This window comes from Emys orbicularis, chromosome 13 (genome assembly GCF_028017835.1).
Source record: "Emys orbicularis isolate rEmyOrb1 chromosome 13, rEmyOrb1.hap1, whole genome shotgun sequence".
Lineage (NCBI taxonomy): Eukaryota > Metazoa > Chordata > Testudines > Emydidae > Emys > Emys orbicularis.
Window position 1 is genome coordinate 36564764 of NC_088695.1, and position 18106 is coordinate 36582869.

General features: G+C 48.0%; 1 protein-coding gene across 1 annotated transcript in view; it reads left to right on the forward strand.

Annotated features, from left to right (window-relative positions):
• The window catches only part of HID1 (HID1 domain containing), a 39503-nt gene that overhangs the window by 3876 nt on the left and 17521 nt on the right, over positions 1 to 18106 (forward strand). Inside the window, exons 2-4 of the mRNA XM_065416097.1 lie at positions 6136 to 6285; positions 9436 to 9606; positions 13172 to 13285. Of these exons, the coding sequence (XP_065272169.1) occupies positions 6136 to 6285; positions 9436 to 9606; positions 13172 to 13285 (435 nt within the window). The remainder of the gene's footprint in view (positions 1 to 6135; positions 6286 to 9435; positions 9607 to 13171; positions 13286 to 18106) is intronic.

An 18106-nucleotide genomic window follows, 5' to 3' on the forward strand; every position in this document is an offset into this window, starting at 1 on the left:
TTAGTAATAAAATCGTCTTTAAAGTTTCAGGAAGTGACCAGTCAATAATATAAAATTCATGATCTTCTGACATTTTCTTGTCATGTTTTAATGCCATACACATAACTGTTTTTAAAGAGATGAGAAGGAGCAAATGGGAAAAAAAAACTTTCGAGTCTTTCTCACACTGGTGTGCATCTGCCATATCTTGATAAGGTGTTAATCTGAGCCTGATAAGATAATGCCTTGTGTCTAAAGAGAGATCAGTTTAGTAATCTATTAACCTGGTTCTGAAAATTTCCAAGCAACTCAGTCTTGGCTTCATCAAAAGAAAATCTTGAATGCATGGGTTAGCCTTTCATCTGTCAGGTGCACCTGTGCTTTTAGGACTATATATTTTATACAGCTGGTGTTTATCCCGAGGTTTCTCTATGTCCCTGCCAAAGTTCCATGACACCCCATTCCTCCTCCTCAAGAGCCTGTATTATGGCCACCATTCTTCTGGTAGTGGAGAACTGGTAAAGGGCTTGCTATGGAATCTCTCCATGCTGTTTGATTGTTGACTGAAGGGGGCACTGTTGTGAAGCTCAAGGTGCTCTTCCCCCAGATCAACACAATGATGACAATAACAGATGAGTGGGGCAGTACCCCAGGGCTTTCCTGTTTATAGGCCATTATTCACACAGCTCTATTCTTCTGTTTCCTGTGACGTGTCCTGTTTGTACAGGGATCCTTTTCAGAGCTGTGATTCTGTGTTTGATAACTGGCAAGATCACTGACATCCAAGCTGCTTCCTCTTTGAATTCCCGCAATAAAAAAAACCAAACCCAAACTTTTAATGCAAAACTAAGACTGAGAAATAAGACAGAAAACATGCAGGAAACTTTCAATTAAGGTGCCTGGTATAATTGATGCTCTAACCCTGTGCATTCATTTCCCCTTTCCCTCTTGCCACACCCTTTGTAATCACATTCACCCTCTGTATCTGTGTTGGAGATAGGAATCCTTTCCACCCCACCCCCATGTGCCACATCAGCCTTAACTCTGCCCACTGTACTCTCAACAACCACTTCAGGCTCCAGCAACCCTCTCTTTAGCACTTTACCCTGGAAAGCTCAGCTCAGACAGCTGCATATTTGTTCTGTTGGCTGTCTCCTTTTAGAGGATTGCAGCAGGGGCAGCCTGTGTATTGACTTCAGGCCTTTTCTGTCCGGATGACCTAAGGTTGTGCTCTCAGAGAATAGACCTGGCTGTTAGTCCTGTAATACTAGGTTTTTGCTGCAATGTGACCCCACTGATAATCGCCTGCTGCTCTTTGTCTCCCAGGAGCAACACAGCTCATTTGCAATGTGCTGGAGGCAAGTCTGGCTCTCTGTTGTTTGGTGCACGCTACCATGCTGTATTACTGTTCGGGACCAAGAATGGCTTGATTGTTTTGAGCTGTGTGCTCGTTCTGAAGAGTTAAGGCTGCTGAAGTTTATAGCAGCGCCAACGGGGAGGCTGAGCCTTGTGAAGCAGGACTGCCCAAACATCCTTTTACGAAGGCCCCGTGTGCACACACAGGCCACCTTTGTGAGCCTAGCTGCAATGGTATTTGTTACTACATTCTGTGCCTAAATGTTTCTAATCAGGATTTCAGATGCTCATGACAGGTGAGTGAAGCAGCTTTCTGATCCTCCTCCCCTCCCAACTTTAGAAACCAGATAGCAGGACACCTGGTGAACTCAATCACAGTTTGGGCCACTTGCTATTTAATCCCCCCTGAGACTCTGCGTGAGAAAACCGAAGTCTTTGTAAAGATCCAGTAGCGCTCTGTCAAGGGGATGAGCATAAATATATTGAGGAGTATTTGGAGGGGAGGCCCCTAAGAAAAAGCCAGGGGCTGCAGGAAATGGTGTTAATGACTCAGTAAAGTGAACTCTTTCTCCTGAGTCAGTATTGAACCAACGTCCCAGGATTGTACTAGTGAGTGCTATGGTGCTGGTGCCACCTGTTTTGAGGTGATGTAAAATTGACCTCTTGTGATCACGAAGGAACCAGGAAATGGTGTGTTAATGTAACCCATTGGGCACGTTACCATTAGTGCTTTGATCAAAATTCCAGCTGCTATTCCGCCTCCATAAGTTTCCCTTGTAGTTTCGGTTGAATATGTTATTTTTCACTTCCTGTCTTAAACTGATCTGCACTATTGTTGTGCACTGTAAAACAGCAGCTGTGTGCCACCCCAGAGATGGCTGCATTTCAGTACTAGATGAAGTGATTATATAGTTTGGAAAAGGTTTGGGATCCTTCCGCATGGAAGGTGCTATAGAAGTGTAAGGTATTATGTGTGTTACACAATTAGGGCTAGAGATATTCAAGAGTTCAGGGCTAGAATTTCAAGTGCTCAGCTCCCTTTTAGGCATGTAAATAAGGCTCAGATTTCTGCACCCAGCAGCTCCCACTGAGACACTTGTGGGCAAATTTTCAAAACAGCGCAGCACCCACTGTGCACCTAATGAGCTGAGTTTTTTTGCAGATCTGGCCCTAAACTCACGAGCATTTACAGCGATCTCCTATGGGAGGCAGCATGCTGGATTCTTTGGAAAAATCCCTTGAAAGGGGTCTGATGGGGACTTGCTGGGCTGCCCATTTGGTAAAATGAAAAGGGTTTCCGTACTAGAGCAGTCAGTCACCTGTGTCTAAGCACCTTCTTTCCTAGGCTTGAGAGAGCCTGGGGGATTCATTTCATGGCTGGCAAGAGCAAGACAAGGGTAGTGATAATAGGAAGGTTCTTGGCATCAGTGTGTTAAGGAACAAAACCACAATGAAATGAACCTGCTCTACCAGTTTTGGCTCAGCCCGCCTGCTCCTCTTGCTTTCTGGCCTTTGGGTTTTAATGACACATCACCTGTACAGAGCTCTTAAGTGCCTCTGAGGTTAGGGCTGGTAGTTCAAAAGGTGCTCCCTCCTCATATCTGGCTAGAAGAGTGTGAAACTGAGTGCTTCCCTCTGTCTCAGTGTCAGAGCTGTGAAGAAGGCAGCCTCTAATTGAGGATCCTTGCATGCACTTAGAAGCTTGTTGCAAAGGCGGACAAATTAACAAAAGAATTGTAGCAGATGTTGGGAAAATGTTTTAAATTAAACTCACGTTAATCTCTCCCCCCTGCACTCCCAACACAATGGAACCACTCACTGCACATAACAAGCATGGTTAGGCAAGAGCTGTTGTTTGTCTTTGAGTTTTTATTACGTCAATTGCATGAGGCACCAGGCACCCTCTATTCCTAACCTAAGGGTGAGGAATGTTTAGCCAACCTGGCGTTCTGACTGACTGAGCACTCCTTAGTGTGTTTTAATGCTGGAAATTCCCCTTGGCTTCTGGTGATCCAGTAATATTGTACACTTGCATAGCATCTCCTGTTCAAGGAGCTCCCAATGCTTTACAACCTCACAACACTCACTTGTCCAGCAAGGGGCAGAAAAACGTATATTATCTTAATTTGACAGATGGGGAAACTGAAGCCCATTGGTTAAGTGTGTTGCTTCAAGTCACACAGTAAGTTGGTAGCAAAGCCAGGCATAGACTCTTAGAAATGTAGGAGTGTAAGGGGCCTCAAGAGGTCATCTAGTCTAGTGCATCCCCCCACACTGAGGCAGGATTAAGTATACCTAGAGCAGGACATAGACCCCAGGAGTCCTGACTTCCAGGACATAGACCCCAGGAGTCCTGACAGTATCAGAATTCTGGTACTGAGTTCTTATGTCCATTGGCTGCAACCACTCACATGCCTCTTATGGCTGGCTTTTGGGGACTTTTAAATGGGATGTTCCCATTTCTTTTTCATAGTGTGGATCATGTCTTGAGAGGGGTGGTGTCTCATGATATCACTGTTCCAATCTCCAGTCCCATGGACCATCTCCAATCTCAGTTGTCATCACATAACATCTTTGCGGCAACAGTGGCAGCCGCTTACGTGGAAGAATAACATTAGCAAAGTGGTCAGTGTAATTTCAGCTTCTCTAATGTGACTTAGAAGCTGGGGGCGAGAACAAGAGCGACTACCATGGACCAGCCACCTCTCTACCGACCACAGCAAGTGCTCTGCAGTGGTCCATGGAGCAGTTTGAAAACTGCTGCTTTGCACCAAATAGAAACATGCTTCCCCAGATGGAGGTTCAGCAATGAGGACTCTGTGTCAGAGAAAAACCTAGGTTCTGATCGTGCAATTGGATCCACATGGACGGATCCAGGCACCTTCATGGAGCCCCGTAGACTTTGGTGTGTTTCCACGGGTCCATGTGGTTCCAGTTGTAGGATCCAGGGCCTTTGTGTGCATTGGTCATGATTGTCACAGTTTTATCAAAGACTAACCCTGAATGGGGAGCAGGTCTGGGTGGGAGCCATCCGTGGAGCCTCAAAACAACGGTGATGGTGCCATGTCAGGCAACAGGTACAACTGACTTATTTTTGGCTCATTTATTTGAATGTTTCTGTTGGGGTGTGGAGAGGTGGATATATTTTTTTAAAGAATATTTTTAACCAAGTAAACCTTGACCAACCTTTTTCACACTGCGCAGTATAAATACACAAGTAGGTGAACATCGCATTTGTATTTAAACCTTGGAAGCATTGTTGAATTGGATGATCACTCCCAGGCCATGGGTTAGTTAAGGATGCCTGCACTTGTGGCGAGGTGTCTCTGCAGTGAGTGGCAGGCAGGGCCGGCTCCAGCATTTCTGCCGCCCCAAGCAAAAAAAAAAAAGCCGCGACCGGCGGCGGCAATTGGAAAAAAAAAAAAGTCGCGATCTGCGGTGGCAGTTCAGCGGCAGGTCCTTCGCCCCTAGAGGGAGTGAGGGACCTGCCACCCCCGAATTGCCGCAGGTGCCGCCCCTCTCCCTTGGCCACCCCAAGCACCTGCTTGTTAAGCTGGTGCCTGGAGCCGGCCCTGGTGGCAGGGCTTCTGAGTGCTGAGCGATGTTTGGGTTTGAGGTGAATGAAATGTTGAGCCCTTTCTGAGCTCTTCAGAGCTCTGTGCTCACTTGCTTCCGATGCTCAGAAGAGTCCTGTGTAACAGTGGCACCTTCTTGCTCTACATATAATGTCTGCTCCCTGCAGGCCCAACCCTTCCACAGCTTGGTGAGTTCCTACAGACAAGACCTTGCACTGATTGCAGTGGGAAGGGCTGCACATCTGGGCCATGTCTCTCTGGTTCACTATTGAAAAACACGGCAGTTGTTTCACTGTTGACAATTATCCCCGTTAGGCTAGCCCTGTAGATCCAGTACAGCTACAAGAGAGAGAAGTGGAGTCTAATCTGCTTTGTTCATCATCACTTAACCTGACCTGCAAATTTTAGCATCTCTATTAGTGGTAATGATGCAAGCGGCAGAGAGAACGCAGCTGGAAGACTCATTGTTCTGACTTATAAATTGAGGACACTTGGTCTGTAAGTGATTGGGAGGGAATAAGATTGGAACTCAACACTATCAGTTGCACAGAGTCACTTTTCTGGGTATAGATGGACATTAAGGGGAAACCTGACAAACTGCTCTTGTTTCCAAGGACGAGAACTCCTGTTCTAACCTCTGTAAAAGGACTTGGAGAAAAATATGTGCTCCCCTCCTCTGAAAGGGAGACAGCAGTGCTGGGAGGAGAGGAATGTCTCCCCCTCATAGAGCCGGCAGACTGGATAAGGAGAAGTGTGTTTCCACATGTTCTCTTGGGGCAGGGAGCCACCAGACTGTGATAACTTGATTGTTTTGTACAGTAGTTTTGCCCGCTTTACTGTTGCCTTATCCTTCCCCTCTCAGCCCCAGTGTCTCATCCACTTGTTGCACCTTGGTGTGACATAGATTGTAAGCTCTTTGGGGTGGGGGCTCTTGTTTTACCCTGTGTCTCTAGCCCAAAGGGCCCTGATCCCGCCCCTGAGGCATTACTGCAATACAGACAATAGCAGGTGAGTTCTCAGAGCTTCCTCTATACGTCCAGAAACTGGCAAAGTGCAAAGAGGCAGCTCAGCTCTCGTGCTGTGAAAGTCATGGAACCTGCCATGTGCATCGTAGGTTGCAGATGCACCGTTCTGTACATGGACTCACGCTTGTGTACGGTAGAGTGATCTCTTCCTCTGTTTCCCTGCTATCCACATCTGTAACTCTGGGTTTGTCTCTTCACAGCCTGTGGAGGCAACGGATGATGCCTTCTGGGACCAGTTCTGGGCAGACACTGCAACTTCGGTGCAGGATGTCTTTGCCCTTGTGCCAGCTGCAGAAATCCGAGCAGTGAGGGAAGAATCTCCTTCTAACTTGGCCACTCTGTGTTATAAGGTAAGGTGCCTTCTTCTCACCTGGAATTAGTGAGAGCCACCCCTATGCAGAGTCCCAACCCTGAAGTGGATCATAGGCATTGAGCTGATCTGCACAGGGGTTAGTTTCACCAGTAGGCGCCTCTCGCTTGTATTACCGTCGTGCCTAGGAATCACGGTCAAGAACCCCATTGTACTGGGCGCTGTACAAACACAGGACAACAAGACAGTCCATGGTGCTGCTTTCTGTGATTAGCAGGTCCCCATATGCTTGCCAAGTCCAGACTTGGCATTTGTGAGTATCGGCCATATGAACAAGTAAATGGTTGCAGCAGAAATGCTTGTTGATTTTTGGAGAAGATACAAAAGTGATCCAAGTCCTTGCAAATTCCATTCCTTGCCCTACTCGCTGTGATCCTTTTCAGGGCTACTTGCCCCTGTATCCTCCTGAGGTTTAACTGCAGCTCCCCTCTCTGCCCTGCAGGGCATGGGTGGTTTGCTCACATTTCCTCTTTTGGTTTACCACAAACCACAGCTGGCATTTGATCAGTTCAGTCATTACCCATCACCTCCCCAACTCTTGGTTTAAACATAGGCTGCTATATACTTAAGGATCCTGGCATGCAAACGTTGTGTATCCTTGGTGGAGCCAGTGCTCCTGTTTCCTCATCAGAGCATCTGATTGCTCCTCAAGGTTCAACAACAAGCTTGGCTTCTGGAACACAGAAAGACCCCAAGGGCCTGAGCCAGCTATGGCGTTGGTCACCCTAAAAATGCCACAGATGGATAGATATGGGAAAGAGTCTTAAGTCTATTTCCCCATTTCACTGCCCTGTCTCCTTTGGCATTAGCACTAGAGTTGGAGTGTTTTTTTTATTGGAAAACGCTGATTTGTCAAAACTGAAACAATTCATGAGAAAGGGTCTGGAAAAAAAAGTTCTGAAATTGTCAAAGTGTCCCGGTTTTGACACTTTCAAAACAAAGTTTAGTTTTGCATAGATTCTAAAGCCAGAAGGGACCACTGGGATCCTGTAGTTTGACCTTCTGCATAACACAGACCATGGAGGCCTTCCCTGAATCAATTCCTGTTTGAATTAGAGCAGATCTTTTACAAAACATCCAATCTGGATTTGAAAATTGTCTGCTTTGATTCCAAATGACTATTTGTTTTGAAATTTCAGTTAATTTACACTAAAAGTTCAAAAACAATAAGAAGATCAAAATTGATATGAAACATTTTGAATGACCCAGAATGAATTTTTATTTTCCTTCATTTTCCCCCCCAAAGATTTTGACTTTTCCCATCCCAAAATGGGACAACAAATTTTGAAATATCAAATTCTTGCTGGACGGGAAAACCGTTTCCCACGCAGCTCCGATTAGCACTTCCCTTGATGCTTTTCTGTTGACCTTGCCCTCTTGGCGTGTGCAACACAAGGGACATCTATTCATATTTCTTTCAGTGCCAGAGCTTGTCAATTGTCAAGCCAGTAGGACATGGCTGGCTGCTGCTGCTTGGGGAACAGTCTGGTCAGCAAGACTTAGCCTGCCTAGCAAAGCCTTGGCACTAATAATGCTTCCAGCTCTTGCTGCACTATGGTGTGCACCATGCAAACAACCACCATGTTCAGAAATAATTGAATGTAGATCTAGCAGAGCAGCGCTCGGCAGCCATTTCCCACCATGGCTGTTGCTAGCATGGTTTCCTTTTCCAGTGTAGACAGACTATAGAAGTCAGACAGACTTCTGAGAGAACCAAGCTGTGCTTTTGACGCCACACTTCGTTCCCCACAAAGCAACTCTATGGCCTCTTCTACCCAATAGAGGCTAATGTGTTGGGAGACCTGGTTCCAGCATGGTTGTCCCTCCAGATGGTTAAAGGATGGTTAGCTCTTGTGATGCAAATGGGAGCTAAGTGCATTATTTTAACCATGTTTCTGATCTACGCAACAGCGTGGATGTGGGTAGGGCTGTATCACAATTTGGGACTATGGTTTAGTGCTGCGAGGTAGAGCCTGTCTTATGTTAGTGGATTTTGCAACACTGTTGTTTCTTTGGTTTAGATGAGGCTATGGCACAATTGTAATGTCCTTTGCAGCTGTGTTTGGTGCAGACTAGGGTTGTGTTACAACATAATTGAGCGGTAACTGTACCTGGCAATAGATTCAAACGCAGTCCCAAGGCGCAGTCAGGCCCCAGGTAGCACAAATACGCCCATTGAGGCAGTGATGCAAACTGACAAAGTCAGTGAACCAGAGACACCGCTGGGAACCTCAACAGAGAGGCACAGTCTGAGAATTAAAACCTACAAGTCAAATCCTTAGTAAATGTCCCCAGAGGGGAGGGGAGGGGAAGGACCAGGACAGGAGACCCAGGTAGGAGAGAAAAAGGGCTTCATCTTCTGTCATGCAAATAAAGTGGTTTGCCTTCGGCCCCAGTAAGCTGCAGTGGCTGTTTGGCAAGACAAGCGTCCCCATCCCCAAAAAACCAGCAGCGCAGTGTGACTGACCCCAATGCCCCCGTCGTCGGTGGCCTCAGCAGAGAAGCCAAGCACTGGATGGCCCTGGGGATTGAACCCCCCTCTTAGCCTAGAGATGGGCTCCCTGGGTCAGTGCTAAAGCACATGGAGAGGGTGGGGGGAGCTTGGGCTGCTTGGCCGCTGCCCTTGTCCTGTAGATACCAGAGGACTTTCAGTCTCCAGGGCTTTCAATCCAGCACCATCTACCAGTGCTAAATTCACTTCTTCTGGGAGAGGGCAGAGGAGGCGGGAGGCTCCGTTTTGGAGATCTACACTTTCCAATTGGCAGATTCTAAGAAAGTGACTTCTTAGCATAGAAGCTTTTTGGGGCTAGCACAGTGTTGCTCTGGGCTATGGCTGGGGTTCCCAGGTGCTATGCCAATACACATAATTAATAATAACAACAGGCATTCTCTTGGCTTCCACATCCCGCACAAGGAGAGATGCCTGCTGCGCTCACAGGAGCATTTAGAATAATCGTACATTTCTGCTGCTTGTTTCTAACTGCAACATAGAGAGAGATTTTCCCCAGAGGAACCATAGCGAGCCCTTGGGAAGTGGAACCAAATGCTTTTTGTAATTCTGTGGCAGTGGGGCCTGTGTGTCCGCAAACCATACGACTCCAGATTAATGCCTTTGTTTTGTTGCCATCAGGCCGTAGAGAAGCTGGTTCAGGGAGCGGAGAGCGGCTGCCACTCGGAGAAGGAGAAGCAAATCATCCTGAACTGCAGCCGGCTCCTCACCCGCATCCTGCCCTATATCTTCGAGGATCCTGACTGGAGAGGCTTCTTCTGGTCCACTGTCCCTGGGGCCGGCCGTGGAGGGGTCTGTATCTACTGGGTTAGACTGTTCCTCTTTGGGAGGGAGGGAGAAGCTGCAGGAGGCAGAGACCATGTAGGCCCAACATTAATCAATTGGGAACAACCTTGTTTCAGTGGGTTCAAACTTTGTGGGAAGGCTTGTAATGGAGTAAGGGGTAGGATGTAGCCTTGAAACATAAACGTGCTGATGGCAAAGCCCCCCCCCCTTTCTCCACTGCCCCCAGCAAGCGGCAGCTTTGCGCTAGCTGCCTCCATACTGAGCATGCTGGGATGGACTGAAATTAACAACACAGCCCATCTGTAGCGCCAGCTCTATTGCCTTCCTTCCCTTCTCAGCTCTGTTTGTTTAGCGCAGGCTGATGGGTTTATTGGAGCATTTCAATCACTTGGGTGTAGCTGTGGGTAAGGGCTTCTTCATACAAGAAAGTTGCTCTGATGTAACCTAAGTTGTCAATTTAAACTGAGAGAGCTACACACGTGCAAAAGGCTGTGTGGACATTCTTATTTCACCTGAAGAGAGGCTTCTTTGGTTTAGCTTAAACTGATTGGAAACAGGTTCAATTAAAATGGACATACGCCACTCTTAAATCAAAATAAGAGTGTCCCAGGCAACCTTTTGCAGCGGCTTAACTGTATTGCTTTAAAAACAGATCCCAGCTTTACCAGCGCAACTTAATTGTGTAGAGAAGCCATAAGAGTCATGGTCAGTGGCCCATTCATGAACTGAGCTTTACAGTTTTAAGCTGGGAGGATGGTCTAGTGGTTGGAACCAAGGACTGAGAATTGGATCCTAGCTTCTATTTCTGGCTCTGCCGCTGACTTGTTATGGAACTTTAGGCAAGTCACTGAACCTCCTGGTGTGCTTCTGTTTGTCCCTATCTGTAAAATAGGAATAATAACGTTTCCCTTCATCACAGGGGGAGTCGAGGTGGAATGTTTATGAAGCACTTTGGGATCCTTGGCTGAAGTGCAAAGTATCATTACTGCTGTGAAAATTGACATGTCAGGAGGGGAACAGTTACTGTGCCTTGCCCACTTGCTGGTACAGCAGCCGGTTCTTAACGTATCAGCAGCGCTGTCCTTGTGGACTCTGCATCTGCAGACTGGTCCTTTTGTGTTCAGCTGCTCCCACCAAAAGCTGAGTGTTCTGCAGCGCTTTTCGTTGAGGTTTAACAGAGACTGGCAAAGGGCGGCGGGGGGGCGATATTGGTGCAGCCGGAACTTTGCGCTGTCTCAGCCTGTCCCTTCTAATCTTTTTTGCCTATGGCCACTTCAGTGGGAAGTTCTGGGCAGCAGGAGGAGGCAGGTTTGATGCCCTTTTTCTCTGCTGTGGGTCTGGGCAGGTGTCTGGGGATCCAGTCTCCCCTATGGGGGCCTGAGTCTGCGTGTGCTGGGTGATTAGACTTGCTTTTGGAAGGACAACACAATGTGCTGCATGTGGGGATACAGCCAGGCCATTGTTAGGAACTGAATTTGCACCTTACTCAGCAGCTGCCTGGGCTAGCAGTGATTGACCCTAGGCATTCTGGCTTCTTGGGAGGATGGGGAGTGGGTATGGCAAGGACTGACTGTGCAGTTGACCTTCTCCTGGCCCATTTGTCGTGTGCTCGTGCCTCATACATACTGCGTTTGGGCCCCTCCAGTGAGTCAAGGCCCCTCAGTGGTGAATGAACTAACACTGTAGTTTTAGCAGTTCAAACCGATCTAATCTTACCCCGCAGCAGCTGAATAAGGCTGGCCAGAGCGTGAGGCAGGAGATCCTTGTTCAAGGCTGGGGCGCTGTGGGGAAGCCAGCAACTCGATCCAGTAGTCATACCTCATTCCCACCTCACCCACCAATTTGGGAGCAGCCCCGATGCATGTCGAAGGGCAGCTCCACCCTCTCAACTGGGGGGGAGGAGGGGAGAGGAGTTGCTGGGATGCTTGGCTCATTACCAGAGGACAGAAATGAACATGTCCCCCACCTTTTCATTGAGGTGAAGGTCATCAACATGTGGTGGAGAAAGCCCCTTTACCTGGGCCCCGAGTACTGTCCTCCTGGCCAGGCTTGCCACCTGGAAGGGGCTGTGGTCTGTGTGTGGCTGAGGCAGAAGGGGTGGCAGAGATCAGTTTTGGGAGGAGGGAGTGGATGGTAGACCCCCAGTTTGTTGGGGTTGTGATTGGAAGTAGGGAAGATCCCGGGGGGGTTGTGGATGACAGATATAAGTTCTGGGGGTTGGGGGGAGGGGATGGGATGGGGAAGGAGGCAGACCACAGTTTTGTGGAGGTGATAAGAGACTCCTGGAGATCTCTTTGGGAGCCAGGGACCTTCCCCAGCTTCCAGGGTGGGTGGGACCTACTGGCTTGTTCTATTTTGTCTGAATCACAGCTGCCTGCAGGGCAGATACCCCCAGTGGGGAGGTGATTTGTCTGGAAGCCCAGGCTGAGGTGGTGCAGATTGTCCTTTTTATATCCATTTTGACCTCAAGGCTCCTCTGTTTCATCTCTGATTTCAAAGCCGGAATAGAAGCGTCTCTGCTGATTGCTGGCTCCCCACCCCCGGCCTTGTTCCTGCGTCTGGGATCCTGTTATTGGCCTCCCCAATGTCGCATTAAAAGACGTCAATGCAGTGCAGGCTATTATCTCCCTTCGGCTTGCCTGCTGTTATTTAAGGGCTTTGTGTATCTGCGCACTGACGGCGGCCTGGCTGTCACTGATAAGCTGCCGTTGCGCCTCGCCCCCTCCTGGCAGAAGCCTGGATTTAGCCGTACCGGGGAAGACATGACATCCAGGATGCTCTTTGAATGGCAGGGCTGATGGCTTACTGGAGACGTTCCCCTGGCAACGGCTGCAGAGGAGTAACCACGTGTGATGCTAGCAGCTGTCTCTGGATAGACTGGGGTTTGCTTTGAATGCCAGAGAGAGCAAAATCCACTCTGCAGGCAGCTGCTCGCTCTGCCATGGCTGACTGAGACGCCCCCCTAGCTGAGTGTTAGTGTCTCCATAGCAGCCCCTCAGTTCTGGACAGGACACTCCGCTCTGAAAGGTTTTTGTTGCCTGCTAGGTGACTCCAATCCCCGCGCCCCATTGTACATGATCTGATCACCTGCCTGGTCATGGTGGGGTGACTCCTTGCTCCCCTAACAGCTGTGGTCCCTCTTCTAGGTAAATGGTTCCCTTTCCTCTGTATTAACTGGAGCATCCCAAGAAGATGAATAGCTCTCTGATGACTTCTTGTAACCCCCAACAAAGCCCAAAGAGGCAACTCCATGTCCCCCCTCATCTGTAGGCCTTGAGTCCTTTTCCTTCCCACAGTTGTTTGGTTGGCCCATCCTCACTGAAACCGCTCCCTCTCCGACTACATCTGCCACCTGCCTGCTCTCAGGAGTGGCTTCTCACTCCTCCTTACCGTGCCCTCCCAGCGGGTGGGTTGCCTACCTCTCCCTGTTTCCTTTCCCCTGCCCCATCTCTCTTTCCTGCCTGCTCTTGGGGAAAGTGCTCCTTCCCCTGCTGCCATGTTCTATTAATATTACTGTGCACTGACTCTCAAGCTTGGGCTGAGAATATTCTACCGTATTTGTCATTTTCAGGGTGATGAAGAGGATGAAAATGCCCGGCCCTTGGCTGAGTCATTGCTCCTGGCAATTGCAGATCTGCTCTTCTGTCCAGATTTCACTGTCCAGAGCCACCGGAAGAGCACTGTGGTAAGCTGGGGGATTTGCTATTTAGCTCCAGTTAGCTGAGCAGGGGGCCTGGCTTTGGTTCAGTTTCTAATAAGGCAGCCATCTTTTCTCTATACCAGTCCAGGTTATGTTTCCCGCCTGTCCATCTGGGTAAAGCTGGATAGCCCTTCCCTTGCACGCGGTGGGTATGGGCTGACGAGATGCAGAGGAAAGGTGCCAAGCTGAAGATCCCCAAGTTAAAATTGAAATGGAATGGATTCTGAGAAATGAGATGATTCTTAACTAGGCATATTGACCTGGTTACTCTGTGAGGGAGGCGGGACAGAATGCCAGTGTGCTGGTACATAACAGGGATGAATTGTGAAACATGCTGCTCAGTAAAGAGCTCTGAGGAAAACCTAACTGGTTTATTGCCCTGTGGCCAGTGACGTATTGCCCTGTAGTCTGAAATAAGTCTACTCTGGGCAGCATTGTCCTGTTAAACAAGAGGAGCTCACACATGACATTGGTGGGAGCCATATAAGAACTTAGATCATGGAGCACCAGCAATGATACAACTGAGCTAGGCCTGAGGTTGAGGCCTCTTCCACTGAAATCCACACAAAGTCGTAGTGGTCTCCAAATTGGTGAGCAACATCTGAGGCTAAGGTGGGATTATGCTACAAAATTTAAATAGAATTGGATAAGGAGTTCCTGATTCTGCCAACCTAAAAATCAAGGTGCTCACCCAAGGGGCCAAATGTCTTCTCATATCTTTGCCACTTTGTAACAAAAATCCCTCTGAAAAGTAAAAGGGCATTTCCTGGGCTTCCCTAGCTGAGATCTAGTGAGCAGCCCCACATTTCTGAAGTTGAAATCTGATTTCAAAAGGAACTCCCTTCTTAACTTAGTATTTCCTGGGTTTCTAACATTTGAAGTTTTATTTGAACTGTAACATTCTTGAAAGGCCACTGATCTGTGCTTGTAACCTTCATTCCACCTCCACAATGTGTTCTGTGTGGCAATAATGCTACTGACCTTCATTGTAAAGCACTTTGACATCTAAAGATGAAAAGCTTTGTATAAGAGCTAAGGATTATTATTATTATGTTACCCAGCGGAGGCCATTAGGACTGTGACATTCAAACTTTGCCCCATTGATGTCTGCATTGTCATCTTGTCAGGAGCCAAACGAATGGAGCAAATTGCAGATACAGATGAGAGAGCCTGTGGAGATTACTGTTTCATTTGCTAATGTTTGTACAGCGCTTTGAAAACATAAAGCAGTACATAAGCACTGAGCATTACAAATCCGGCCTTGCAGCGTGCAGGCATGATCCAAGCAACCTTCATAAATCACATGTAATGCTCCATTCTAATTCAACCATATCTACCATTAAGATGGAGTCTTACAACCTGGACCTATAGTATCCATGGACCCTGCTGCCATGTTAAAGAGGGATGCAGTTGTGGCTGGGAATTCAGAGATACCTCTGAAGTAGGATATCCAGGAAAACCGAGACCAAATCTGTATGAGATGGGCTGGGATGAAAGGGCTCTTGTGTCACTTGCTAAGTCATCCTGAAGGGTCTCAGGGCTGTTCTGCACAGCTGTAGGCAGCAGAATGGTGCGCCACTGTGATATGAACTTGCTGTGACTAATGATGGAACTGCCCTCTGTGTCCTTCTGCAGTGCTCAGCACTCACTCCATGGTGTCCATTTGTTGTAAAGAGGCATTGATTAAAACAACCCATCATGATATCTTAAAAGATCAACCTGGTGTTGCCCCGGGCTAGTAGTCAGCTAGAAGCCACTGCTAAGCTTCCCAGAGATGGGATCCAGAAATAATGGAATTGTATACCTAACCATGTAGCCAACTTGCAGTGCTGGGGGGTTCAGTTCTGTGGTATCAATAACATTTTTTGTAACCTCATTCTCATGGTTCAACTTTTAAAATCAGACTAATCTATGAAATTCCAAGTGATCCCGCCAGACCCCTCTGGAATTGGAGGTAAATATGAGGCTGAAATAAGGGACTCCTGAGTGGAATGTGAGGTACTGTGGAGTAGTAAAAGCAGCTGGAACCTTGGTGCTATACACTTCCACATTTGGAGCCTGATTTTCAAAGGTGCTAGATACCAGGAGGTACCACTGAGTTTCACTTGAGTTGGGTGTACTCAGCATCTCTTAGAATTAGGCCCTTGGCTTGGAGGCCAATGTTAGACACTGTTGTAATTAGTTGGTCTTAATTTAATTAATTTAATCCCTACCTTTTCCACGCTTCCTAGATCACAAAAGGTGTTATTGCATCATTTGTGCCTTGCTTGGTTTGTGCTCACATACTAGATCTTGCTAAGATCCTATTCCTTCCCCCATCAGACTAGATACAACAGTCAATTCATTTTCTGGGTCAGTGTCAGTGGAGTGATGAGATCTAAGAGCCTTGATTTTCTAAGAAGCCCTACTCTGAACAGGGAGGAATTGACTTGCATATCTCTTCATTTTGCCTTGAAGGAGCACCTGAGCAGCTTGTTGACTCTGACATGCAGCTGGGGATATCTAATGTTGGCTTTTTGAGGAAATATCAGTGCAGTCTTGTAAGGTATAGAAGAAATTCTCATGTTTTTGGTCTCTGGATTCAGTACTGCCTGAATGGAGGAATGATGACCTTGTGCCTAAGATGATATAGGTCTGGGAGACAGGGACCCAGGGTTGGCGCAACCCATTAGGCGACCTAGGCGGTTGCCTAGGGTGCTAACATTTGGGGGGCGGTGACCGCGGCGGCCGGATCTTCGGCTGCCCCCGTCAGGGGCGGCATTTCGGGGGCGGGACCTTCCGCTGCCTAGGGCGGCAAAAAAGCTGGCGGCGCTCCTGCAGGGACCTGGTTCTAGTCCTGGCTCTGCCACAGACCCTTGGACAAGTCACTCTTCCAGACCCACAACTGGTACATCAGCAAAACTCCATTGAAATCAGTGAACCCGCACTCATTTACAGCAGCTGAAGATCCGGGCCTTGTCTGTAAAGTAGGGATAATGCCTGTGCCACAGAGGAGCTATAAATTACTGGATGTCTGTAAAGTGTGCTGAGGTCCTCACGTGGAAGGTGCTATAGAAACACTGTGAAATATTGTGTGTCTGCTTGATGCTGTGGATGCAGAGGGATAACAGCACTGATCTTCTGCACTCTGGCTGGCAGCATGTTTAAGGGTTAACCCCTGAATTCTCTGCAGGTCCATCTTGGAAATTTTCAGAGTAAGAAAACTCTAAAATTACTAACCCTCCCCTCTTCTCACTGGGTAACAAAGAAAGTCTGTGGCATGAAGGAGGAGATAGACTTCAAGCTGCAGGCCAAGTATGTATAATGACACAGGAAGTTTCTCTCCTATATGATTGGCCTGTGATACCATTACTGAGATCAGAGCTGAGTTGCCTGGTACAGGATTGTGAAGAGCAGCAATAGCCGAGTGGTCTGATACGGCCGGGTAAGTACCAGCTAGAACGGCTGGCACCATTCCATCGTTACAGATCAACCCCTCCAGAAAATGCAGTCATCCTGGCAAACACACACTCTTAAGAGTGGAGAACTTTAGTATCTTGTTCCTTTCACCAGCATGTGTTACAAACCGGGAACAGCATTAACCCAGTGTTAGCACAACCTCAGGGCTCTTTCATTGGGATTGTAACTCAAGTGAGTAGAAGGAGCCTGTCAAGTCTCAGCTTCCTCTTCATAAAGTTGTATTGTTGCAGCAATGGAGCTGCAGGCCCGATGGCCTGACCTTCAGAGCACCTGCAGCTTCCATGAAATTCAAAGGCATGTATAGGTGCTCTTCATTGTTGGAAGTCAGACCTTGGGCTACTATGTTTGGTTTTAGCCTCTCCCGTCAGACCTTGGGCTACGATGTTTGGTTTTAGCCTCTCCCGTCAGACCTTGGGCTACGATGTTTGGTTTTAGCCTCTCCCATCAGACCTTGGGCTACTATGTTTGGTTTTAGCCTCTCCCGTCAGACCTTGGGCTACTATGTTTGGTTTTAGCCTCTCCCATCAGACCTTGGGCTACTATGTTTGGTTTTAGCCTCTCCCGTCAGACCTTGGGCTACGATGTTTGGTTTTAGCCTCTCCCATGTTGAATATTTTTTCTAAAAACTGCAGTATTTATTCCAGGCCCTGCCTGTAAAGACAGCAAAGTGGAACCCTCCTTTAAAAATATACCTACGAAGGAGCATCAACATCACATCAAACTAGGGTGTGTTTGATGACTGCAAAATTCACTGAGAGATGGGGGTTTCCAAAGAACCCATGACTTGCACTTCGTGCTCTCTCTTGTTAGAATAACGACAGTAATAGGGCAATAATATCACTTAAAACATCCCAAAATGTTAAACAGCAAACAGTGTAGCATGGACTCAGATGAATAGGCAGAGGCGTGAAATAACCCCTGGGGTTTAGCTCCCCACTGGGCTGAAGTGGGGGGAGAATTCTTTATGGCTGGCTGGTTGTCTGTGTGGCCTCTCTCACTGCATATGGCTCCTGTGCTCAACTCCCCAACTGACTGCAGTTTAATCATCAGAGGGCAGGGATGGAATTCCCTGTCTCTCACATCCACATGCACATGAGATTGTATGTGCAGGGGATCGCAGGGGAGCTCATGACTGTTCCAGTCCCAGCAAGAGTTGTTGTGAGGGGTCATGCAGGAATTCCGGCAGCAAGGGAGTTCCAGTCTCTGTCAGCAGGAGGCGCTGAAGGGGTGGTACAGGAGCCGTGGCGGCACTGGGAGCTTGCAGTTGCTCCAGTCCCAGCAGGAGCAGGTGTCTGTGCGCTAGCTTTGTGGGAGCTCGTGGTTGGGAATGAAGGGATGGTGGTGTGA